This window comes from Geotrypetes seraphini, chromosome 7 (genome assembly GCF_902459505.1).
Source record: "Geotrypetes seraphini chromosome 7, aGeoSer1.1, whole genome shotgun sequence".
Taxonomy (NCBI): Eukaryota; Metazoa; Chordata; class Amphibia; order Gymnophiona; family Dermophiidae; genus Geotrypetes; species Geotrypetes seraphini.
The window spans coordinates 8,545,101-8,571,622 of record NC_047090.1 but is presented as its reverse complement, the minus strand read 5'-3'; the positions used below and the strand labels follow the sequence as shown (position 1 = coordinate 8,571,622).

General features: G+C 44.2%; 1 protein-coding gene across 1 annotated transcript in view; it reads right to left on the bottom strand.

Annotated features, from left to right (window-relative positions):
• The window catches only part of CRACR2A (calcium release activated channel regulator 2A), a 76,366-nt gene that overhangs the window by 23,080 nt on the left and 26,764 nt on the right, over positions 1–26,522 (bottom strand). Inside the window, exons 5-10 of the mRNA XM_033950985.1 lie at positions 25,140–25,251; positions 23,264–23,444; positions 20,165–20,311; positions 16,942–17,032; positions 15,638–15,733; positions 11,970–12,157 (exon numbers count right to left, since the gene is read on the bottom strand). Coding sequence (XP_033806876.1) covers positions 11,970–12,157; positions 15,638–15,733; positions 16,942–17,032; positions 20,165–20,311; positions 23,264–23,444; positions 25,140–25,251 — 815 coding nt within the window. The remainder of the gene's footprint in view (positions 1–11,969; positions 12,158–15,637; positions 15,734–16,941; positions 17,033–20,164; positions 20,312–23,263; positions 23,445–25,139; positions 25,252–26,522) is intronic.

Sequence of the window (26,522 nt, the reverse complement as noted above, 5' to 3'; positions counted from 1 at the left end):
TTGGGGTGATAGTGTCCGAAGATCTAAAGGCGAAAAAACAGTGTGACAAGGCAGTGGATGCTGGGCTATATAAAGAGAGGCATAGCCAGTAGAAGGAAGAAGGTGTTGATGCCCCTGTACAAGTCATTGGTAAGGCCCCACTTGGAGTATTGTGTTCAGTTTTGGAGACCGTATCTGGCGAAAGACGTAAGAAGACTTGAAGCGGTCCAGAGGAGGGTGACAAAAATGATAGGAGGCTTGCGCCAGAAGACGTATGAGGAGAGACTGGAAGCCCTGAATATGTATACCCTAGAGGAAAGGAGAGACAGGGGAGATATGATTCAGACGTTCAAATACTTGAAGGGTATTAACGTAGAACAAAATCTTTTCCAGAGAAAGGAAAATGGTAAAATCAGAGGACATAATTTGAGGTTGAGGGGTGGTAGATTCAGGGGCAATGTTAGGAAATTCTACTTTACGGAGAGGGTAGTGGATGCCTGGAATCCGCTCCTGAGAGAGGTGGTGGAGAGTAAAACTGTGACTGAGTTCAAAGAAGCGTGGGATGAACACAGAGGATTTAGAATCAGAAAATAATATTAAATATTGAACTAAAGCCAGTACTGGGCAGACTTGCACGGTCTGTGTCTGTATATGGCCGTTTGGTGGAGGATGGGCTGGGGAGGGCTTCAATGGCTGGGAGGGTGTAGATGGGCTGGAGTAAGTCTTAACAGAGATTTCGGCAGTTGGAACCCAAGCACAGTGCCGGGTAAAGCTTTGGATTCTTGCCCAGAAATAGCTAAGAAGAAAAAATTAAAAAATTTAAATTGAATCAGGTTGGGCAGACTGGATGGACCATTCGGGTCTTTATCTGCCATCATCTACTATGTTACTATGTCGTTAGGAAACTCCTGCCACAGGAAGAGGAGGAAATTTCTGCTCCGAAGCTGACTGGAGAAGTTGTTGCTGAGCCTCATGACTGATGCCCCCAAGGGTGCCTTCAGATGTCTCCATTTGACCACTGCTGGGATATTGCTGACAACCCCTCCCCCCCTTCCTTGCTTGCATATGTCACCCAGGGGAGCTCTTTACCCTTTATTATTTAAATGTGGTGATGTTTTTTAAAAATCCAATGCAAAAAAATATTTCTTTGGATTAATCACTGAGATGCCCATTAGGTCTCATGAACCCACCTGATTATTATGAAGCACACTGTGCTATTCTCATGTATAGTTAGTGGCATAATGTGATACCAGCCAGGGAGCTCTTATGCTGTACATTTGTGTTATACTGCCCCTCTGTGGCACCCAAGTGTATTTACAGCTTCCCTCTGTCCACAGAGCACTTTCCATGACTCTAACTTCTCAGGAGTCTCTTATGAGTAACTTTGTCCAAAGCTTTCTGAACATCTAAATACACTACATCAACTGGCTCACCTTAATCTATATGTTTATTCATACTTTCAAAGAAATCAAGTAAATTGGTGAGGCAAGACCTCCCTCAGTTGAACCCATGCTGACTCTCTCCCATTAAATCATGTATGTCTATGCGTTCCACAATTTATTTATTTTTTTATAATAGTTTCCACAATTTTGCCCAGCACTGAAGTCAGGCTTACCGGTCTGTAATTTCCAAGATCTGCCCTGGAGCCCGTTTTTAAAAATTGGTGTAACATTGGCCACCCTCCAATCTTCAGGTACTAGAGATGATTTTAGCACTAACAGCAGATCAGCAATCTCATGTTTGAGTTCTTTCGGTACCCTAGGATGTATACCATCCAGTCCAGGTGATTTATCACTCTTTAACTTGTCAATTTGTATGTCTTCCTGGTTCACCGATATTTCTTTCAGTTCCTCCGCATCGTCATGCTTGAAAACCATTTCCAATTCAGGTATATCTCTTACATCTTCTTCTGTAAAGACCAAAGCAAAGAATTCATTTAGTTTCTCCGCTATGGCTTATCCACCCTGAGTGCCCCTTTTCCTCCTTGATCATCCAACTGTCCCACGGATTCCCTCACAAGTTTTCTGCTTCTGAAGTACCTTAAAAAATTGTTACTGTGAATATTTTTCTCTTTAGCAAGTTTCTCTTCATATTCTTTTTTTTTAGCTTTCTTTATCAATGCTATGCATCTAACTTGCCAGAGCTTATGTGTCTTATTTGCTTCATTTGAATCCTTTTTCATTATTTATAGGATGTTTTTTTGGCTCTAATAGCCTCTTTCACGTTACCTATTAATCATGCTGGCTCTCATTTTCTCTTCTTTCCACCTTTGTTAATACGTGGAATACATCTGGTCTGGGCTTCCACAATGGTATTTTAAAATAACATCTACGCCTGCTTTACAGTCCTAACCTTTGCCACAAATCCTTTTAGTTTCTTTTTAACCATTCTATCATTAATTAAATGCCACTACAGTAGATTTCATTAGTGATGTCACTCGGGATATCAGCTCAAATTTGATCACATTATGATCATTGTTTCCCAGCAGACCCAACATAGTTACCTCCCATACTAAGCCCTGCATTCCACTAAGGACTAAATATAAAATAGCTCCCCCTCTTGTCAGTTCCTAGACCAGTTGCTCCAAGAAGAAGTCATTTATGACCTCTTAGAATTTTACCCCCCATTCCAGCTAAGATTGTGATGTCAAAATGCCTCAATCCACCAATGCCTAAGAGCCAACCTCATCAGTGATGTCACAATGGTTCGATTGTCCTATACTTGGCTCACATAAAAACTGATGTACTGGGACAGGCTGAAGGTCCATCAAGCCCAGTATCCTGTTTCCAAAGTGGCCAACCCAGGTCCCAAGTACCAGACAGAAACCCAAAGAGTAGCAACATTCCAGAGCTGAGATTGTGATGTCATAATGCCTCATTCCACCAATGCCTAAGAGCCAACCTCAGCAGTGATGTCACAATGGCTTCATTGGCTCACATAAGAATTGCCTTACTGGAACAGACCGAAGGTCCACCAAGCCCAGTATCCTGTTTCCGCAATGACCAACGCAGGTCACAAACCCAAAACCCCAGACAAAACCCCAAATAGTAGCAGAGTTTAAAACAGAATTTCATCACCAAATAGCAACATGTGAAAGAAGCACTGATATTTTGTTGATGTAGTGATATATTAAAAATGAATTTGGATTATTGCATCGAGTACATCATTTTGAATCAAACTTGTTTGATAACGGAACGTGAATAACTAACCCAGGTCAAACTGTTCCCTCTCATTAAATTCAGAATGAGATGTAGAGTAACATGCATTTAGCTACCAGAAGTTACAACCATCTCTTTTCATAATTCTACTAATTAACTGCAACTATTTACTAGAAGATCTTGAAAGAGGCTCTGGGATTATTTTTTAGGTCACAGAGACCCTTCGAGCATTTCTACTATGGCAATGAGATCAAAGAATCCATTCCAGGAAGGGCACTCGATGAGTAATTGGACTTTCATTTTCCCTTTTAATACAGCTTTGCCTAATGCCGCCTTCTTGCCGGCTGAGTCTGGTGCTTTGCCATTTCACATGGTTCCCCTGTTGCAGTCCCCGAATGGGATGTCAAAGCAAAATGATCCTTAAAATGGACCGACTTACTTTAGGCTAAGAGGAAATGAAAAGACTAAACAGGGAATCAGAGCGAATGAGCGAGAGCTAGAGAAAAACCTTTTGTCATTCACTGGGCTGCGAAGAGGCTACTTTTTCAGGGCTTTTTATATTGAAGATTACTCAATAAAAATGATTTGGAAAAAAAAAAATGAGCATGTGGCTGTAAAATGTTTTTAGGTGGCTGTTGAGTTCTAGAAGTGTTTAAATTGTCCACTGAACCTGGAGTGGGTGACCAGAGTAACTTCTGCAACCCATAAGAACATAAGAATCGCTTTACTGGGTCAGACCAATGGTCCATCAAGCCCAGTAGCCCATCCAGGTCACCAGCACCTGGCAAAAATCCAAAGAGTAGCAACATTCCACACAGAAACCCAAGGAATAGCAAGATTCCGGAATCCCAAAGAGTAGCAACATTCCACACAGAAACCCAAGAAATAGCAAGATTCCGGAATCCCAAAGAGTAACAAGATTCTAGAATCCCAAAGAGTAGCAACATTCCATACAGAAACCCAAGGAATAGCAAGATTCCGGAATCCCAAAGAGTAGCAACATTCCATACAGAAACCCAAGGAATAGCAAGATTCCAACATCCCAAAGAGTAGCAACATTCCATACAGAATTCCAAGGAATAGCAAGATTCCAGAATCCCAAAGAGTAGCAACATTCCATACAGAATCCCAAGGAATAGCAAGATTCTGGAATCCCAAAGAGTAGCAATACTCCATACAGAATCCCAAGGAATAGCAAGATTCCGGAATCCCAAAGAGTAGCAACATTCCATACAGAATCCCAAGGAATAGCAAGATTCCAGAATCCCAAAGAGTAGCAACGTTCCATACAGAATCCCAAGGAATAGCAAGATTCCGGAATCCCAAAGAGTAACAAGATTCTAGAATCCCAAAGAGTGGCAACATTCCATGCTTCCAGTCCAGGGCAAGCAGTGGCTTCCCCATGTCTGTCTCAATAACAGACTATGGACTTTTTCTCCAGGAACTTGTCCAAACCTTTCTTAAAACCAGCTACGCTATCTGCTCTTACCACATCCTCTGGCAACGCATTCCAGAGCTTAACTATTCTCTGAGTGAAAAAAAATTTCCTCCTATTGGTTTTAAAAGTATTTCCCTGTAACTTCATCGAGTGTCCCCTAGTCTTTGTAATTTTTGACGGAGTGAAAAATCGATCCACTTGTACCCGTTCTACTCCACTCAGGATTTTGTAGATTTCAGTCCTATCTCCCCTCAGCCGTCTCTTTTCCAAGCTGAAGAGCCCTAATTCTTTTAGTCTTTCCTCATACGAGAGGAGTTCCATCCCCATTACCATTTTGGTCGCTCTTCTTTGAACCTTTTCTAGTGCCACTATATCTTTCTTGAGATAAGGAGACCAGAACTGAACGCAATACTCCACCTTAATACACCTTATTTGCGATTTCTGCAACCGAAATTATTTGGAAAGGTGGACTAAAATTCTAAAAATTATCATTGTTCATATAATTACAATTTCACCTCCCCAATTAGCCTGCTTGTAATCCCTACTGCATTTATTTAATCCATTAAAATCTGAAGTAATCATATTCTGTTTACTTTCATTATAAACAACGCCCTTTTACAAAAGCTGAAGCAAACAATACCAGAATTAGCCGATGCTGCGTGCCAAGAGCCCCACTTTATACGCATTGTAAGAGGGTCTCTATGTTTGGTTTATTTATTTACAAATTTCCGGGTTTTGAAAAGCCGGGGAAATCCAGACCTCTGGTAACCCTAGGGAAAGAGAAGGGGAGTCTGTGAGAAGGTTTGCCTGAGACGAATGCAGAGGCCGAGAGAGAAGTAAAGAGATCAGATAAAAAAATAATGGTGGGTCAGAATTTAAAATTTGGTACAGCAGGAAAGAGAAAGCCGATGATGCTCAAACAGTAGGGGGGGGGGGAAACATAGACAATGTTTCATGCTATAAGGCAGGTTCACCGCAGGGTCCTGAAAACATTCAATCCACTGATGATAATCCTGATGTTTTAAACTTACTCTTAAAATACGGTGGGTCATTGTAGCGCCGGTACATTTTCCGATTTCAAAAAGACAAGCGATGCTGCAAAAAAACTCCGCCCGCAAATGAAAGGGGACGGATTCCGTACGCACGTAAGTTCTTCTTCACCCAGAGAGTGGTAGAAAACCGGAACGCTCTTCCGGAGGCTGTTATAGGGGAAAACACCCTCCAGGGATTCAAATAGGGGAAAACACCCTCCAGGGATGCAAGACAAAGTTGGACAAGTTCCTGCCGAACCAGAACGTACACAGGTAGGGCTGGTCTCAGTTAGGGTGCTGGTCTTTGACCTGAAGGCCGTCTCGTGTGCCCCAGTAGCAGCAATTCTTATGTTCTTATGTATGCCTTATTGTAGTGCATCATGGGTGCACGTCAGAAGCATGTGTCATAAGCGTCGCTAGCTAGAGGGCAGAGAACTAACATCAAACCATGCAAAGGCTTCTGCAGTACATATATGCCGGACCTGCCAGTATATGCTTTTAACGAACGTGCAATAGATGCGCCTTTAAGACACAGGTGTGAAATGTGTTTTTTAACACACAGGTATATGGCACCCCCGCATCAAGTTTGATAAATGTATCTTTACCTCTGTTGCAATCGGAGACGCGCCTTTATCACATTCGCCTGAGATGTATTTTTAACACACTACCGGCACCTCCAGATCTGCCGGTAATTTGGGAGCATTAAAGGTCTGTATTTCATTTTATGCATCTCCAGGCAATGTCTGGGCATCGCCCGGATTAACATAGTATTATTGAAGGATGCTATATGCAAAAGAAGCTAAAAGACTTTGAGGTTAAACTGGTTGGAACTGGTTTAGCGTCGATCGTTAAAGGCACGGCAAGTTTAGAACATCGGGGTCTCCGTCTGTAAAGACGGGGTTATAATAATTAAGTTAACTCCAAGTTCGAGTGTAAGCTCTTCTGAGCAGGGACTGTCTATTAATGTTGCTTATGCCCTTCAGCGCTATACAAGCGATAATTACATAGTAACATAGTAGATGACGGCAGATAAAGACCCGAATGGTCCATCCAGTCTGCCCAACCTGATTCAATTTAAAAATTTTTTTTTTTTCTTCTTAGCTATTTCTGGGCAAGAATCCAAAGCTTTACCCGGTACTGTGTTTGGGTTCCAACTGTCAAAATCTCTGTTAAGACTTACTCCAGCCCATCTACACCCTCCCAGCCATTGAAGCCCTCCCCTGCCCATCCTCCACCAAACGGCCATACACAGACACAGACCGTGCAAGTCTGCCCAGTAACTGGCCTAGTTCAATATTTAATCTTATTTTCTGATTCTAAATCTTCTGTGTTCATCTCACGCTTCTTTGAACTCAGTCACAGTTTTACTCTCCACCACCTCTCTCGGGAGCGCATTCCAGGCATCCACCACCCTCTCCGTAAAGTAGAATTTCCTAACATTGCCCCTGAATCTACCACCCCTCAACCTCAAATTATGTCCTCTGGTTTTACCATTTTCCTTTCTCTGGAAAAGATTTTGTTCTACGTTAATACCCTTCAAGTATTTGAACGTCTGAATCATATCTCCCCTGTCTCTCCTTTCCTCTAGGGTATACATATTCAGGGCTTCCAGTCTCTCCTCATACGTCTTCTGGCGCAAGCCTCCTATCATTTTCGTCGCCCTCCTCTGGACCGCCTCAAGTCTTCTTACGTCTTTCGCCAGATACGGTCTCCAAAACTGAACACAATACTCCAAGTGGGGCCTCACCAATGACCTGTACAGGGGCATCAACACCTTCTTCCTTCTACTGACTACGCCTCTCTTTATACAGCCCAGCATCCTTCTGGCAGCAGCCACTGCCTTGTCACACTGTTTTTTCACCTTTAGATCTTCGGACACTATCACCCCAAGGTCCCTCTCCCCGTCCGTGCATATCAGCTTCTCTCCTCTCAGCATATACGGTTCCTTCCTATTATTAATCCCCAAATGCATTACTCTGCATTTCTTTGCATTGAATTTTAGTTGCAAAGAATGCATTTGGGGATTAATAATAGGAAGTAGTAATAGTAATAGCTGAAAACCAAAAGTAACGTCTTTAAAGCTTCCCGTCAAGAAGGGGTATCCTGAGCACATAACTACTGCTGAAATGTGAGCGAGCATCACAGTGGAGAATTTTTCAGCTCCTGAGCGGCGTCCTATGGTTTCCAGAGGTTAATAACCATCTCCACTTTCCTGAAGTGCAGGAACCATCTCATAAGAGCAGAAATGAGTGAGTCAGGAAACGCTAAACCCCCGATTACACGGCAGTCCTCATTTAACTGAGCCTGGAAAGTCGCGGCAGGTTCAAAGCTGCGTGCGAGGGCATCACAAGTACGGACACCAGCAAATACTAGTTGAAAGGCAGCTGGATGAAGACAAATGCTGAGCAATCTGTAACTAGACAGGACAAAGACTACTTGAAATTTTTGCATGCAAATGCCAGAAGCCCAAGAAACAAGATGGGAGAGTTAGAATATATTGCACTAAATGAAAAGGCATCTCTGAAACCTGGTGGAAGGAAGATAACCAATGGGCACTGTCGTACCGGGGTTCAAGTTATATCGTAGTGATAGGGTGGATCGAATCAGTGGAGGCATAGCATTATATGTTAAGGAGTCTACAGGAGCAGAAACATACCTTAGAATCCCTATGGGTAGAAATTCCATGTGTTAAGGGGGAAAAGGATAGTGGAAGGCGAAGAGAGACCTTGAAAAAAAGATTGCGCTGGAAGCAAAGCTTTTTGGGGTATATTAAAAGCAAGAAGCTGGGAAGAGACTGCTACATGACCAAGGGATTAAAGGAGCTCTCAGGGAAGACAAGGCTATAGTGGAGAGATTAAACAAATTCTTTGCTTGTCAAGGTTGTCATGGGGGGGGGGGGGATCAGGTATTTGTTGGTCCTGTCGCCTGGCGTTCGGGACCTTTCAACAGATGTTATTTGCCTGTTCTTTCGTACAATTGTTGTGGAAATCAGTATGGGAAAGAGTTTTCGCTATTTTTAAATTTCATGTTCCACTAACTGAGAGACTGGTTGTTCTGCGGCCTTGGCTGCCATGTTAAATGAAACAGGTGCTAAGTTATTTGACGAATTAATGGGTTTAGCGATTCAGCAAATTTTAACTTCTTGGAAGAATAGTGCTTCATTTTCAGATTGTGCATTGAAGTTGACAAAATCTTGAGTGGTGGAGAACAGGTACAAGTGGAACGATTGTTTTGCAAGGACTAGGGGACACTCCATGAAGTTACAGAGTAATATTTTTAAAACCGATAGGAGGAATGTGGTATCGGTTGCCAGAGAATGTGGTAAGAGCGGTTAATGTAGATAGTTAAGTTCCTGGAGGAAAAGTCCATAGTTTGCTGTTGAGACAGACATGGGGGAAGGCACTGCTTGCCCCGACCGGTAGCATGGGATGCTGCTACTATTTGGAGTTTTTTTTCCAGGTACTTGTGACTTGGATTGGCTTCTGTGAAGACGGGAGACTGGGCTGGATGAACCATTGGTCTGACTAAACTAAACTAAGCCTTAGGCTTATATACCGCATCTTCTCCACTGAAGTGGAGCTCGACACGGTTTACAGAGTTTAAAAAAATATGGGAAGAGAGAAGAGAAAGAGTTTACAGAGCATAAAAAGAGGGGATGTAATCCGGAGAAGAGATTATTATATGCTAGAGAAGAGCCAGGTTTTCAGTTGTTTTCGGAATAGTTGGAGGGAGTCCAGGTTCCGCAGCGGGACAGTGAGGTCGTTCCAGAGGCCGGTGATTTTGGAGAGGAGGGATCTGCCCAGTTTACCTGCGTGGAGGATGCCGTGTAGAGAGGGGAAGGATAGTTTATGTCTGTGGGCAGATCTGGTGGTAGTTGGTTCCAATGGTTCCAATGGTAGTTGGCTAGGTTTAAATGGTTAATATTCTCAATGGGGAAGGGTAAATAGTGGGGTTCAACACTCCAAACACCCCATGGTATATATTCACTTATTCACCACTAGCGGGAAGTGATTTTATGGTCACTCCCGATAATAGTTGTTAGGCCCCCCCCATGCTTGGCAGGGTTTAGCTCTGAGGAGTTTGAATACAAAAACGTATTTAAAAATGTAAAATGTAAAAAATGTAGAATGAATTATAATTAATTGAAAATTATTTAAAACTATTTATTATTAAATATTATAAAATTAATTCAAAAGAATGAGTAGAAAATCATTAGGAGGGGGAGGTTTTTGAGCTAATGAGTCCGAGGCTCTCTCCTCCCTTTCTTGTGATATCCTTGGAGCTAGAAGTATTCTTCACACAAATTTAATTCCCTTTAGAGTGTGCAATTCTGGAGGCCGCATTGTCGAAAGGATGTACTGAGGCTGGAGTCAGTGCAGAGAATGGCCACCCGGATGGTCTCGGGACTCAAGGATCTCCCATACGAAGAAAGGCTTGACAAATTGCAGCTTTACTCGCTCGAGGAGCGCAGGGAGAGGGGGGACACGATCGAGACGTTCAAGTATCTTATGGGCCGCATCGAGACGGAGGAAGATATCTTCTTTTTCAGGGGCCCCACGACAACAAGAGGGCATCCATGGAAAATCAGGGGCGGGAAACTACGAGGTGACACCAGAAAATTCTTTTTCACTGAAAGGGTGGTTGATCGATGGAATAGTCTTCCAGTGCAGGTGATTGAGGCCAGCAGCGTGCCTGATTTTAAGGCCAAATGGGATCGGCACATGGGATCTATTCACAGGGCAAAGGTAGGGGAGGGACATTAGGGTGGGCAGACTGGATGGGCCGTGGCCCTTATCTGCCGTCTATTTCTATGTTTCTATGTTTCTAGAGTGGTGAATAAGTCAATGTATACCAGGGGTGTTGAATAATTGGGTCCCTTGGCGTAGGGTGACTGTGGATTGTTTTCACGGTAAATGGTGGGGTTTCCCAGGGGTCTGTGCTGGGACCGCTGCTTGTTCATATTTTTATCAATGATCTAGAGTTGGGAATAATTAGTGAGAGAATTAAATTTGCTGATGACACAAAGTATCAAAGGAACCAAGATTTTTGGCCATTCTTTGACCTTCAAGTTTCCTCAACTTTGGAACAATCTTCCACTCTTTTTAAGAAGTTCTGTCTCTCTTCCTTTTTTTTTTTTTTGTAAGTCTTTGAAAACTATTCTGTTCACTAAGCACTTTGGTAATTAATTTCCTCTCGTTTTTTGGGTTTTTTTTTCTTTCTCTTCAGTCCTTATTGGCCTAAACTAACTACTGTAAACCGAGACGAGCTTTCCTGGATTGAAGTCTCGGTATATAAAGCCAAGCATTTGATTAGATTAGATTGTGAAAAAAATGTAAGAGGACCTTATGAGACTGGGAGACTGGACGCCAAAATGGCAGAAGACGTTTAATATGAGCAAGTGCAAAGGGATGCATGTGTTCTATGTTAGGAGTCACCATGGGGTGTTTGGAGTGTTGAACCTCACTATGCTAGGAAGTTCTTCTTTACCCAACGTGTGGTGGACACCTGGAATGCGCTTCCAGAGGACGTAATAGGGCAGAGTACAGTACTGGGGTTCAAGAAAGGATTGGACAAATTCCTACTGGAAAAGGGGATAGAGGGGTATAGATAGAAGATTACTGCACAGGTCCTGGACCTGTTGGGCCACCGCGTGAGCGGACTGCTGGGCACGATGGACCTCGGGTCTGACCCAGCAGAGGCATTTCTTATGTTCTTATGTTCACCCAGGAAAAGGATCTAGGTGTCATGATTGAGGATATGTTGAAACCCTTAGCTCAGTGTGCGGCAGCGGCAGCTAAGAAAGCAAATAGAATGTTAAGAATTATCAGGAAAGGAATGGAAAACAAAGATGAAAATGCCCCGCATCATCTCCAAACCTAGGGTCACCCGACGTCCGGACATGGCCAGGGGTCCAGAAGGCTTTTCAAAACCCAGCCCTTTGTCCGGGTTTTGAAAAGCTTCCAGCTAGCAGCGACTGTCGGGACGGCATCTGCGCATGATCGGGTGCAATGCGGTGAAGTCACGCAGCTGCGTTTGACGTGCGCAGATGTCCTCCCGACAGGTGAACAGGTTGAGGGGGGGGGCGGGGCTGGGGCGTGACTTCGGCGGAACTGGCTGGACCTGGGGGCAGGGCCGTGGGTTCGGATTTTAGTGCAAACCAGTCAACTTAAGCAATGATAGACCTGAAGTGGAGATTGAGCTGGGGGCCTTCGGGTTTGCCAGTGAACAGCACTTGCCATCAGAAGCACCGATTGGCACAAACATAGAGCTTTAGCCTCCTTTTGAAATCTAACTGCACACTATGTCAAGTTGGTAGATGGGTCATTCAGAAAGCTCTGAACTTGGTACCCAGCGAGTACTCACATCTCCCTGGCCTCATGCAGCTGAGATGCCTCTTCCTGAAGCACGCGGAGTTGCTGCTGGGCGGTCAGCAGCTCCTGGGAGGTTCTGTCCAGCTCCCTTCTCATCTCCTTGTTTCGCATTTTCAGTTTCTCATTCTCTACTCTTGTCTCCTGTTTGTCGTTGCTGAGCTCCAGACACTGTTTCTCCACCTGGCAAAAGAGAAAGAGGAGGGGGCCACAAGCATGAAAACGATTGGCTCGTCTCGGATTTGGCCCTCAGGGCAGCCGAGTCACTCTACGGGACTGGACCTGCAAGCAGAACTCTGCACCGCTCACTTCCAGCTGGTTTGTAAAACCTTCATTTCCGAGCATCTACGTAAACCCTTGAGGCAGCCACACCTCTTTCTTGAACCCAGAAACTTGTCTTGGGCTTTTGAGAAGTCACATTGTCAAGGTGCCCCAACGGGCTTGGCACGCTGGTGTCTGCTGGGAACACTGGGCTCCTGCAAGCGTTAAGAGGATTCGGTCACTTTCTCCGAATTCAGCCCACTGTTGAGCAGTCTAGAAGACACCTCAAACTTCCCAGAATGCATCCCACTTATATCATATTTATCTGCAGTCAGTTCGTTTGATTTTTTGGTCTCAAAAATTACGACCATGTTAGTCCTTTTTATGCTCGATTACATTGGCTGCCTTTTGAGGCCAGAGTGCTTTTTAAATTTGGGTGTATCTGTTATAAGGCTCTTTTTGGTTTATTACCTTCTTATTTGAAATTGTTCACTTCATTAAAATGTACCAGAAATTCAGGTCTGTTCCTCTTCCCTACCCCAAGGGCCCTGCCGTTACGATACTTTTTCAGACAGGACATTGGAATATCAGGCAGGGAAGATGGACTCCTGGATGATTCCGTTGACTGTTCAAGCCAATTCTTATCCTACATTTACGAAATTATTGTTGAGACTTTAAGATGTGTTATTTTTAGGTTCTGCATTTCAAATGTACTTTTTATTATGTTTTATATTTTAACTGAATTTTTATCTGATGATGTTTTTAACGATGTAGTAGGTGTTTTTTTTTCAGAATTGTATTACTAACTGAAATGTTCAGTTTCACTGTTGTGAACCGCCCAGAACTGCTGGTGGGGCGGTATATAAGAAAATAAATGGTTATTATTGTTATTGTAGTGGCCAATTGATTTACAGATATGTAATTTTTAATAGCAATAGCAATTTGTTGCATTAAAGACCAAAACATAGGCTACCATTAAAGTGTGTTCTCTTACCACTGGGCTTGATGGACCTTCGTGGACAGACCTAAGTCTTGGCATTTTATGCAATGAGATCTAGTTACTAATAACTGGAGTTAACGGTAAAAAAACCTGTCTTAATGGTGGCCCACACTGATAACATCCCCCCCCCTTTATTAAAAAAAAAAGTCTTTAAAAATTGAAGTCACTGCTCTCTGTAATAAAAGTGAGCCAAGTCTAGGACAATGAAGCCATTGAGACATCACTGATGAGGTTGGCTCTTATTGGTAGAATGAGGCATTATGATGTCACAATCTTAGCTCTGGTTCCCCATGGGCTGCTATTAAGATGTTTATTAGAATTTATATACCACTCTTCGTTAAGATTTGTTGTTTTACCACAGGTCCAATTCTAGCAATGAGACCTAGTTACTAGTAACTGGGGTTAAGAATCAAATAATGCATCGTAACCTATCCCCTAAGGCAGTGGTCTCAAACTCGCAGCCCACCAGGTACTATTTTGAGGCCCTCAGTATTTGCCTCAAAATAGTGAAAAGCTATCTAAACGTCACTTTCTGCATGTTGCACTGTGTATGGCTGAAATGATCAGAAACAATTAAGGAAAGATTTATAAACTATAACGAGTTTTATTGGCATTTCTTTAATAAGACATTAACTATTTGTTCTGTGGCCCTCCAAGTACCGACAAATCCACAATGTGGCCCTGCAAAGGGTTTGAGTTGGAGACCGCTGCCCTAAGGGGTTTCTCTGCAGTCCCTCAGACATCCTTCCTCAGGCACAGAATGAGAAAACTTTTCCACGAATGGCTGGAAGCTGAACATTGAGGACCCTGCAGGCCCAGGAGACAACTTTTCAGACTGACTGAGGGTGCTAAACCCGATGGAAATTAACCCAAGCCTGGAGACAATCAAGGAATTTGCCCCAAATTAGGGGTGCTCAGGCACTCACAGCCATTGGCATAGCGAGGCTGAGAGACGCCCCTCCCCCATCTTCTCTTTCCCTGCCCCCCTCCTGCCGCACAAACGCGCCCCTTTGAGCAGCAATTCCAACCTTCTACTCACGTGAGCGTTGGCTCATTCTGTGATGTCATTTCCTAGTCACAGGTCCAGGAAGTGTCGTCTGCTTGCGCTGTGAACATTAGGGAAAGAATGGGAGGGCAGAGAGGAGGACCACCCCTTCCCTGGCTCCTTTGCCTGCGTGCTCGTCTTGGACTGAGGGCAACTGCTGATCTGCAAGGCTGGCTACGCTAATCAAATTCCCCATGATTTGGCAGAGGCGTAAGAAGGGGGGGCGAGGGGGCGGTCCGCCCCGGGCGTCATTTTGGTGGGGACATCGGCACCCCCTCCTCCTTTCCTCCCCTCTGTACGCGCACCCCTCCTCCCATCCCCATACCTCGAGTTGAAGCTGTTGTTCGCGGCCATCAATAACAAGCTCCTCGTGACCCCGTCGGCTCTTCTGCTGACGTCACTTCCGGGTGCCGCGCATGTCTGAGGGAGAGCCAACAGGGTCACGAGGAGGAAGGGAAGGGAAAGGAAGGGATGATGGGGCGTGGCGGGATCAGGGAAGGAGAGGTGGGGCGGAGACGATTTGCATCGGAAACAATGCATTGAATTCTGTAAAATCTAATCAGGGTGCTCATTGTTCCGAGCTCTGTCTTTTTAGGCTGAGGTAAAAGCATCCACATGGCTGAACAACTTGGGTGTTTTTACCTGAGGAAAGAAAAGTCTTAGGGCTCCTTTTACAGAGGTACGCTAGTGTTTTTAGCTTACGCTAGCCGAAATACTACCGCCTGCTCAAGAGGAGGCGGTATCAGCTAGCGTGTGCAGCATTTTAGCCCGTGTTAAGGCCCTATCGCACCTTCGTAAAAGGAGTCCTTAGTTTCTGTGCGTAAAATGTTACTTTACCAGAAAAAAGGGGTTTTTATTACTCTCCCAATAGACACAAAGATTTCAGGGGGGAGGGGAACAGAATATTAATCAACTAATGAAATAAATATCCTCTAACTCAACAAATGACGAAGCGGCCTACATAGAAATGAGTAATGAATGGAGTAATTTTCCATCATTAGTCTATTTGGGAAACGCAGTCCCTCGCGTTGTTGTTGCCTTTTGTGTTTCGGTCTTGAAAGACCAGGATTCAATCTAGCGGCTAACATAAGAGCTGCACTTAAAAGGTACAAACTGAAAGCCTGGCATGCTTGGCTCTGATATATTTGAAATAAGTGCAGGGCCGATCATTATGTTCAGAGCTGCTCTACTTCAAAGAGATTTTGTTTTTCACTCGGGAACAACAAGTGCTTTGCAGATAAACATCGGTCGCGCTGCATCATGAAAGAAAAAGACAGAAAATCTGGTGAAAAGAGAGCGCCGTAAATGGAGCACTCAAACTAATCAAGGTCGTTTGAAGGACGCCGTGTGGAAGTACCGTTTTCTGCTTCTGGACCAGATGCTCCAGTTCCTGTTCTTTTGACAGGAGTTTCTGCTCTAGATCCTGGCTGCGTGACTGGAACTTTTCGGTGTCCTGCCGCAGAAACAAAGAGAGAAGTAGTTCATTTGGTAAAAGGTGTCAGTGTAAGCCAAAAGACGCATGCTCATTTCCATGGCTGACTACAGCCAGCGAAAAAGACACAATCTGATTGTCCTTTCAGATAGAAATTGTGGGTATTTTCCCAGACATTATTTGGAACTTCAATTTCCTAATTCTAAACGGGCACCCTGCAAAATAACGTTAATTGCATCATTCCCATAACAGGTGGCCAAATGGTGGAATGTGCTTCCCATTAATTGATATCTCTTGCACAAACTTTCAGTATGGATCAATATCTTCACAGGGCCTCAGCGACACCACTCAAGGCTCAACCAATTACATTGCCATAAGTTTTATGTGCCAAAATGTCATTGGTCCCTTTCAATTTTTATATACCGTTTTCCCCCGAAAATAAGACCAGGTCTTATATTAATTTTTGCTCCAAAAGGCACATTAGGACTTATTTTCAGGGGTTGTCTTATTTTTTCATGTCAGGGTGGAGAAAGGGAGTGTCAGGGGGCATGTTGGGGAGTGTTTGGTGGGGTTCAGGGGATGATGGGGCCAGCGGCAGGAGGGAGTAGGCATAAGGCACCTGGGCCAACCGGAGTCTTAGGCCTCTTTCTCAGTGCATTCTGGGATGCACTGGGAGGGGCTTAAGACTCTGATTGGCCAGATGCCTAAGTCCCCTTCCACGAGAGTGGCTTTAGATATCTGGCCAATCAGAGTTTTAGGCCACTCCCAGTGCATCCCAGGTGGTCTGGTACATGGAATGATGTGGTGATTTGGGTCTTGGTGCTAGCAGGGTAATGTACTTATTTTTGATAAATTATGATATTGTAATGAAGTATTCAAGTGTATATTATATTAAAGGTATTTCCATGCACAAAACAGACATGACACTTTTGGAAATTGCCCAAGATATGGGTGTGTAAGTGTGTTGCATATACTGGGGTGAATGTTCACGCTTAATTATGGATTTCCCGTGAAACGTATTTAAGGTTTCACATTAAAAGTAGTGCCACAAACGGAAGATGGTGATTTGTGTGTCTGACGTCCACCCTCGGAAAATTGATGGAAAATCTGTAAGTCGTTAGTACCTCCAGACTTTTGCGTCCGACACTTTTTGCATAACCTTTGCCCTTTTAGATTTACGTTTCATGGTAAATAAACTGCAATACCATCCTCAACTCCGTCACCCTCACCTGGAGAAGAAATTGCTCCTTTTCCTTCCTGATCTGCTGCTCCATCTCCTCATACAGATTCTGCATTTCCTCATCATATGTTGCTATTTTCCTGCACGAAGAACAAAGGATCACCGTCACTGTCTTCAGACTTTCCACCTCCACATCTACTTAAACTATTTCTGTCTCTCCGAGAACCATCCTACTCTAATTGAGATTCATTTAGGATGGGCTAGACATGAAAAGTGTCTAGACAGCTCATTTGATGAAATCATCTGATTGGCGATTGTGATCCTGACACTTATGAGAGATGCATGAAAGTTTCTAGGTTGAAAGTTAAAAATTTCTGGCAGGATCTTCCCCCCACCACTTTTAAACGATGTTAAAAGAGACCTCTTTGTCCTTACCTTTATTTGAAGGGAATCTATGAATCCAGTTCCACAAATTTCTTTGCAAAATAACTATAAACGGATGGATTTTCACCCCCATATCTACTTTATAACTTGGCTGGAGCTTAGGCCTCTTCACTCGGATATGCAGATTTCATTTAAGAAACGTATGGCTTGATTTCCTAAACTTTCCCTCAGTCCAACCCTTCCCAAATGGGATCGAGACTATGATAGGGGGAAAACCTCACATCATCAGCCTACACTTCCCATTGTGTCTGGGCTACAATTAGGCCTCCATGGGAGAGGAGGGACCGTGACAGCATTGCAACCGAGGCTATATGAGGGCTGGAAGCAGTAGCAGGGACAGCAAAGTAGAGCTGGGGGGGGATCTCGGGTTTGGATGTCCCTGCTAAATTTGGCAAGCACTGCTTCAGTGAAAATAATGTATGTCTATGGCCTACTTTGAACTCTGTTTTTAAACCGTTCCCTCGTTTATGGCAATCGGAATGCTACAGAGCCATGAAACAAACACCCGAGGACCGGGCTGAAGACTGGAACGTGGCCTTAAGGAAGGGGGTTCCCAGAAGGTAATCAAGCCCTAGAAATAGAGGGCACCTGTTAAAAGCTCCTTCTATAAAGGAATACAAACGCCTTTCCTTTAGTGAATTCTAGCATAACAGGTGAAATATGTGCTCATAGGTTAAGCTAATGCCTAAATGCCAGAGAAATGTGCATAGCTTATAAGAATTGCCATAGTTGCACAGCTCATAATGAGGGCAGTGCAAAATATGGAGCAGAAGGGAAAGAGTTAGGGGGTGTCAGGTCAAAAGCGCACCAGGACAAAGGCGCGAGCAGACAACTGAGCGCAGCGCGGAGGCGCGCACCAAAGAAAAAGACTGTTTTTAGGGGCTACGACGGGGGGTGTGGGGGGGACTCCCCCACTTTACTTTATACAGATTGCGCCGCATTGTGGGGGGCGTTGTGGGGGGTTTGGGGGGTTGTAACCCCCCACATTTTACTGAAAACTTCACTTTTTCCCTGTTTTTAGAGAAAAAGTTACATTTTCACTAAAATGTGGGGGATTACAACTCCCCAAACCCCCCACAACGCCGCCGTGATCTGTATTAAGTAAAGTGGGGGGGGGGGGGAATCCCCAACAAAAACCCCCATCGCAGCCCCTAAAAACAGTCTTTTTCTTCGGCGCGCGCCTCCGTCTTGCGCTCAGTTGTCAGCGCGCGCCTTTGTCTTCCGCGTTACTGTCTATGAACCGAGTTAGGGTTATCATTCTTCTGCAAAGCAAGTATCTAGATAGGGTTCAAGAAGCATGTTTGGACATAGTGGTCAATTCTCTGAATCCATTTTATCTTACAAGACATATTATTCAATAAAAAGAAAAGAAAAAAAAAACGCCTTGGAAATGAAATAGGAGAGGAGCGCTACATGGATATGAGGAAATACAGGGAATAGGGTCTTCCTGTATCTCACAGAGACCCCAGGCTAGGGATTCTAGGTGTGGGAAAGAGTTCAGGACAGCATCATGATCCTCAAAGACTTCCCGGGATACAGAGGGAGGATCCTAAGGCCTGATTGGCTCAGACACCTTGGGAGGGGCCTTAGGCATTTGAACCAATCAGAGACTTAGGCCCCTCCAGGGAGGGGAAGGTCTGCCAGTTTGGACTGACAGACCTCAGAGCAGGAGGGACCGAGCATCTCTCCTGCTCTCAACTTCTCACAAAGGTACGGGGGGAGGGGAGGTTTGAGGGAGCATCTGGTGGCAGGAGGGAGTGGGCATCCCTCCTGCCTTTTTGGGGGGGGAAGAGAGGAGGTTAGGGGATGGGTCAGAGGCAGGAGGGGTGCCTCTGTTTCCAGGAGAGAGTGGGCATCCCTCCTGCTGATTTTTGCTGGTCTGAGGGGGGACCCCAGTGTCAGTTATAAATATTATATTAATTTCAGGGCTGAACTAACGGTAAGACACTTAAGCGACTGACTGGTCTTGACCAGTCGCTTTTTTCAGACCACTATAAGCGTTCGCTTTTTTTGTGCATTGCAAAGCGATGTTAGAACATCAATCGCTCGGCTAGTTTACATGGCATTTCAATATTAATGACCTTATTTGCATGGCTGGATCAGAGAATGAGTGATCGTGCAGAAAACCACGCGGTGAGCTGTTTCCTGCATCGGGTATGCAAATGTAATTGTCGCGAAACCAGCCAAAAATGGTTTAGCGACAATCATTAGATGATCACTGACTTTAGTGCATCTAGGCCTGGGTGCCCAAATCCCATTGTCATGGGAGGAGCAAGGGAAGATTCCAAAAATGTCCACGTACAGGGGATATGCCCCAAATTGGGCATAGGAGTCGGAGCTATTCTATAAAAGGTACACAGCCTTGAGCGACCGAAAAGAATAGTGTTGCGTGACAATTTTCTCCAGTTCTAATTTTTGAGTGCCGTTTACTGAATCCGGCCCTTACAGTACAGGTGAGAAAGTTTGGAATCCCTTGAGGCAACTCTGACATAAAAACTGAATCCTGTATTTATTTCTTAAAAGTATTATTTATTTGCTGCCTTTTTTGGAGAAATTCCTCCCCAGGGCGGAGTACAGCCAAATGAATGAACCCCCATTGTCAGCTGTTTTAATTGGTGAACTGTACATGGATGGAAGGCAGAACCATCAGGTGAATCGAACACACGTCAGCCAAGAAAGTACAAAGACGGCAAACCTTTTGCCTTCTATAAATGAGGGCTCGGGCTGTCCAGTGGCTCATTGGCTCTTGCTAGTTAATGGATTTCACTCCAGACCAGTTCAGCTAATCTACAGGGGCAACGCTGTAAGGGAAATATGCATATACAAACTTTTTCAGTGCGTTCTCCATCTCCGTCTTCTCACTGTTCGCCTCGTGGAGCTGGGAAAAAATCCTGGCCAGCAGCTCTTCGAAGTTGGGAAGCAAATGAGGCTCATCCTTTTGCAATTGCTTCCAAAGCTTTTTGATGTGATTTTCACTGAAAAACAAAGAAAGAGATGGAACCTTTCCACCCAGATCTGCATACACCACTGCTGTGCTTCCGCTGCGCTAGAAGAACCGGTGGGGGGGGGGGAGGGGATGGGGAAAGGGGATCCACATGCTTTAGCACTCTTGCTATAGCTATTGTGATTTATTATTGAAATAGGTAGGGAGAACGAGAGGGCGCTCTCTAAAGTTGAAAGGGGATAGATTCCGTACGAACGTAAGGAAGTTCTTCTTCACCCAGAGAGTGGTGGAAATCTGGAACGTTCTTCCGGAGTCTGTCATAGGGGAAAACACCCTTCAGGGATTCAAGACAAAGTTAGACAAGTTCCTGCTGAACCAGAACGTGCGCAGGTAGGGCTAGTCTCAGTTGGGGGTGCTGGTCTGGGCACGATGGATCACTGGTCTGACCTAGTAGCGGCAATTCTTATGTCCTTAGTTGACATCCTATCGTTGTGCCCTTTTTTGAAACTATGAATTAATGTTAAACTTAGCAAATAGAGGGGTCATTTTATTAAGGCACGCTAACTGATTTAGTGCACGCTAAATCCAAAGGCATCCATTATATTCTAAGCGCACCTTACCATTAAGCGCATGCTAATCTTTAGTACGCCTTGATAAAAGGAACGGAGAAAACAAGCGCTTTCTTTTCTTTCCTTCCACAGTCCCCCTTAAGCATGCAAGAAATGGCAGTAAACCCGGACGCAGGTACTTGGTCTGATCTGCATTGCTAATTAGTGCTAGTAGCAGCTGTAGTAATTCCAGACATTCACAATTCTTTACACAAAATAAACAGACCCTGGTCCTTGGAGCAAATCAGACAAACATACAGAGAAAATCAAGGCCCTCTTTTACAAAGGCGCGCTAAGTGTTTTAGCGCGGGATTTAGCGCACGCTAAATCGATGCGTGCACTAACCGCTAACACGTCCATAGGATAACATGCATGCATTAGTGTTTAGCACGTGCTAAAAAGCTTAACGCACCTTTCTAAAAGAGAGGGCAAGTGTATTGAATTGAAACAGGGAAACCATGGCTGGGAAGATCTAAACCAGAGAGGATAGCAGATAGCGTAGCTGGTTTCAAGAAAGATTGGGACAAGTTCCTGGAGGAAAAGTCCATAGTCTGTTATTGAGAAGGACATGGGGGAAGCAACTGCTTGCCCTGGATCGGTAGAATGGAATGTTGCTACTCTTTGAGATTCTAAAATCTTGTTACTCTTTGGGATTCCGGAATCTTGCTATTCCTTGGGTTTCTGTATGGAATGTTGCTACTCTTTGGGATTCCGGATTCTTGCTATTCCTTGGGTTTCTGTATGGAATGTTGCTAATCTTTGGGATTCTGGAATCTTGTTACACTCTGGGATTCTGGAATCTTGCTATTCCTTTGGATTCTGTATGGAAAGTTGCTCCTCTTTGGGATTCTAGAATCTTGTTACTCCTTGGGATTCTGGAATCTTGCTATTCCTTGGGATTCTGTATGGAATGTTGCTACTCTTTGGGATTCCGGAATCTTGCTATTCCTTGGGATTCTGTATGGAATGCTGCTACTCTTTGGGATTCCGGAATCTTGCTATTCCTTGGGATTCTGTATGGAATGCTGCTACTCTTTGGGATTCTGGAATCTTGCTATTCCTTGGGATTCTGTATGGAATGCTGCTACTCTTTGGGATTCTGGAATCTTGCTATTCCTTGGGATCCTGTATGGAATGTTGCTACTCTTTGGGTTTTGGCCAGATTCTAGGGAGCTGGATTGGCCACCGTGAGGATTGGCTATTGGGCTGACCCAGTAAGGCTATTCTTATATTCTTATGTAGGTTGTAGGATTAACTCAGAAAGAAAGAACTAGGCCTGGATGGGAGGTAATTTCAATAACCGTAATTTGTTATTGTGGTTATAGAGGAGGCAGAGTGTAAGGGGTGCTTTGCTGTCTCGCACGTGTCTATTTTAAAATGTTAGAAATTATTTTGATTCTGTTGATAGAAATAATTAAAAATGGAAAAATTAAAATAAACGGTAAGGAATGGAGTGACATTGAGGTAATGAGGCTTTTAAAGTTATGTCTAGGCTATGTCTAGAAGACAACGATTAGGTTTAATTTGTTGCCAGGGATCCCAATTAATAATTTTGGACAAGCAACAACAGGTCAAATGCCAAATGTAGAAAAAAAGAGCAAGATGGGGAGCAAGTGGTCCCCTAAAAAGACTCTGCTGCACTACTATGTAAAGATAAATTAGATGCAGAAAGCAGCTGATGAACAATTAACAACTGTACTGTATATGCAACAGAAAATGAGATACTGACAATGAAATGAGCGGGGAAATTCTTCGCTTCTCACTGTATCAGAGCTGTAAAATCCTTTTTCACCACCACTGAGGTTTGAACCAATGAGCACCACTACTGATAGTACAACTATCTTCTTAAACTATTTTACCACTTTTTTGTAGGAATCCATTGCCGGAGAATGTGGTGAAATCAGTTAGCTTAGCAGGGTTTAAAAAAAGGTTTGGATCATTTCCTAAAAGAGAAGTCCATAGGCCATTATTGAGATGGCTTGGGGAAATCCACTGCTTATTCCTAGGATAAGCAGCATAAAGTCTAGGTGCTTGGGACCTGGGTTGGCCACTGTTGGAAACAGGGTCCTGGGCTTGATTGACCTTCGGTCTGTCCCAGTACGTCAATTCTTATGTTCTTAATGCTTGAACTGACTTATATGTTGACACAGTACACATTCTCTTGAAATAAACTCCATGGTATACATCACAAAGCACAGCAGGCATGCTGCTGGCACATCTCAAGTCACTGACTTTAATTCATGTCGCCTCATATCAGAATCAAGGACTTACGGAGAAGACGTAAGAAGAATATAACTGGGAGGGTCATTTGTCTTGGTCTTGAAATTTACCCCCAGGCTTCTTAGGGCCTACTGAGCACCAGAAAAAGAACTCACTCTTCTAAAAACCTGTTGGCTCCCAGACAGTCTACCAGGTTGTAGAACTGGATGTCATCGTCGTCGTCTTTGGCAAGGCTCTCTTCCCACTTGGACTGATACGCACTTTCGAACTGAAGCTGTTTGGCGTGTTCTTCACAAGCTTCGTTCAGTGGAATCTTCTCTCCAAAGAGAAACTGGCCTGAAATTGACAAAGGCACCTTACAGACTAACTCATTTATGGAGGTATGGCTTGACATGTTCGATTAGGGCTCCTTTTACAAAGGTGCGCTGGCGTCTTTAACGCACGAACCGGATTAGCGCACGCTAGCGGGAAATCTACCGCCTGCTCAAAAGGAGGCGGTAGCGGCTAGCGCGTAAAAGAAGCCCTTCGTCAGACATCATTAACCTCCCCTTTTACAAAACCACGATAGCAGTTTTTAGCTGAATGCTTTGCGCTTCTCCCCGACACTCATAGAGTTCCTAGACGCAGGAGACAGAGAGGTGACCAAAGTTTCAAGTTTCAAGTTTATTTATACTTAATGAATCGCCTATTTTAAATTACTAGGCGATGTACAATACAATTAAACATATAATTAAAACATGGGTGGCAATATATAAATTAACTTTTGTTATACTTTAAAAAAAAAAAAAATTAACATACAAGAATACATACATGATAAGAAAATATTAGTTTAGGACAAAAAACATACAAGAAACGTGAGGATAGATAGGGGAGAAATTATAATGTTTGAACAGGGACAAAAGAATTACAACAATGGGAGAAACAAGTGGAAGGGAGACAGAAACATGCCGGAAAGATGAGAAAGAGATATAATCTTAAGAATCATAGGCATCTTTAAAAAAAAAATGTTTTTAGAGTTTTTTTGAATACGGTAAGATCTTTTAAATCTCTGATGTATTGAGGTAAGAGATTCCAAGATTGAGGGGCCATAATGGAGAACATGTCATTACGCCTAGTACCAATAACCTTCAGTTTTAAATGTCTTTCTAGTGGGAAAGAAATCAATTTCAAAGGTCTTATGTTCTTGGATTGTCTTAAAGTTCCTTTTTAGTATTCTTACCATAAAATCATCGGTGCAGTGGTCAGTTTTTCCAAAGCGTTGTCCGACAGAGGTATTGCAATTTTTAATATGATACCTGTGTGAGTTAATTCTGGTCTTTAGCATCTGGCCTGTTTCACCAACGTAACATCCCTCTTTGCACTTTTTGCACTGAATGATGACAGGACTTCACAAAGATCTGGGATTTTTTTTTTTCCTTCTACAAAGACATTTAAAACTGCTTTGGTACCTCTCTGTCTCCTGCTCCTACCCCTCCCTCTTCCTGTGAAACTATCCCAGAAATGCTTTCATGTTTTCCTTATATACGAGTTATACTGATATTTATCAGCATTTGTTTATTTCTGATCTAAAGTTAGTCCAATACAAAAGGTATTACCTTATTTCCTTTGTTCTATTTCTATATTTTACCTTGGAAAGTGGACTAACACGGCCACCACACCAATGATTTATTGGAATAGAGCAGGAAATATAAGTTTATGAAAGGTCTGCCATGACAGTTATATGTTGTCATGGCACTAGGCATTGATGGGCTCATCTTTAAACAGTCTCGTTCTTCTGTGGAGAAATATTAATCTCAGTTATATTGCACGGGAGACTCAGAAGGTAGCTTTCTTTCTTACGGCCTCCAATAGCTAGACTTTCTAACACGCCAAACCACTTTGACTCACGTCAACTTGTGTCATTAGTAACTAGGCCCATTGCGCAACACGGAACCTGTGGCAAAATAACAAACACACACAAAAGTCAGGGCCCGCGCTTCTAAACGGCGGAAAACGCGTTGAGAGCGTACTGTACGACATCCAGGCACTCACTGAATCCTGTGGTGAACTCCTCCAGCGAAAGGGACCCATTTCCATCGGCATCCAAGGTATCGAAGACCTTCTCCAGCTCTTCCAGGCTAAGGGGTAATTCGCCATGAAGTCTCTGAAATGATAAAACATCTCTGAAGCGCACGAAAGACAAGATGCCAAGTCCAGGTGGGGGTAAATTTATAATTGCTTTTTTTCTATTTAGCACCTCGTCTTTGGAACAATTAAATATATATATTTTTTTAATTTAAAGTTTTCTTAGATTTTCAATCTTAATTCCCAAGCATAACTTGTAGAGAAAGCAAAATTAGACATATCAAATCCATCATATAAAACAATATCAAGAAAACAGAAGTAAATTTGACTAATTATGCTCAAGTCCTCAAATTGAATCCAAATGTTATAATCAAGCGAGAAAAACAAAAGAAAATTCCATTAAGATTAAGGCTGGTCAAAGCGTTGAGTTAGGCGTATACCGTATTTTCACGTAGATAACGCGCACCCGTGTAAAACGCGCACACGGGTATAGCGCGCGGAAAACACAAATTTATGTACAGAAATTTTTATATACCGCGCACACCCGTATACCGTGCATGCTGCCCGACTCTCCTTTCGCCCGCCCCGACTCTCCTCTGGAGACCCCGACTCTCTTTTTGCCCGCCCCGACTCTCCTTTCCCCCTTGAAGTCCTGTCCCTACCCTGAAAGCCTGATGCCCCCCCCGATGTCCGATTCACCCCCCCCCCCCCGCAGGACCGCTCGCACCCCCACCCCGAAGGACCGCTCGCATGCACCCGCACCCCCACCCTGAAGGACCGCTCGCACTCCCACCACGAAGGACCGCTCGCACCCCCACAGCCTCCCCCCCCTCCCCCATGGAGAAGCTGTCTACCTTGTTTCCGGATGCCAGCGAGCCCAGCTGTTTCCTCTGCCGGCGGTCCCGCCCCTTCTCTGAGCCCTGCTGCGCTGCTTCCTCTTCCGGTGGTCCCGCCCTTTCTCTGACGTCAGAGAAAGGGCGGGACCACCTGAAGAGGAAGCAGCACAGGGCTCTGAGAAGGGGCAGGACCGCCGGCAGAGGAAGCAGCTGGGCTGGCATCCGGAAACAAGGTAGACAGCTTCTCCATGGGGGAGGGGGGGAGGCTGTGGGGGTGCGAGCGGTCCTTTGGGTGGGGGTGCGAGCGGTCCTTCGGGGTGGGAGTGCGAGCGCTCCTTCCGGGTGATGAATCGGGCGTCGGGGGGGGGGGGAAACTATGTAAAAAAAATTTTGTACAACGCGCTCACACGTATAACGTGCAAGGTTATTGTAAAAACCACGTATAATGCATGCGTTATATGCGTGAAAATACGGTATTCCATCAAAACAGGGCTCAGGGTTGTTCTTTTTCCAA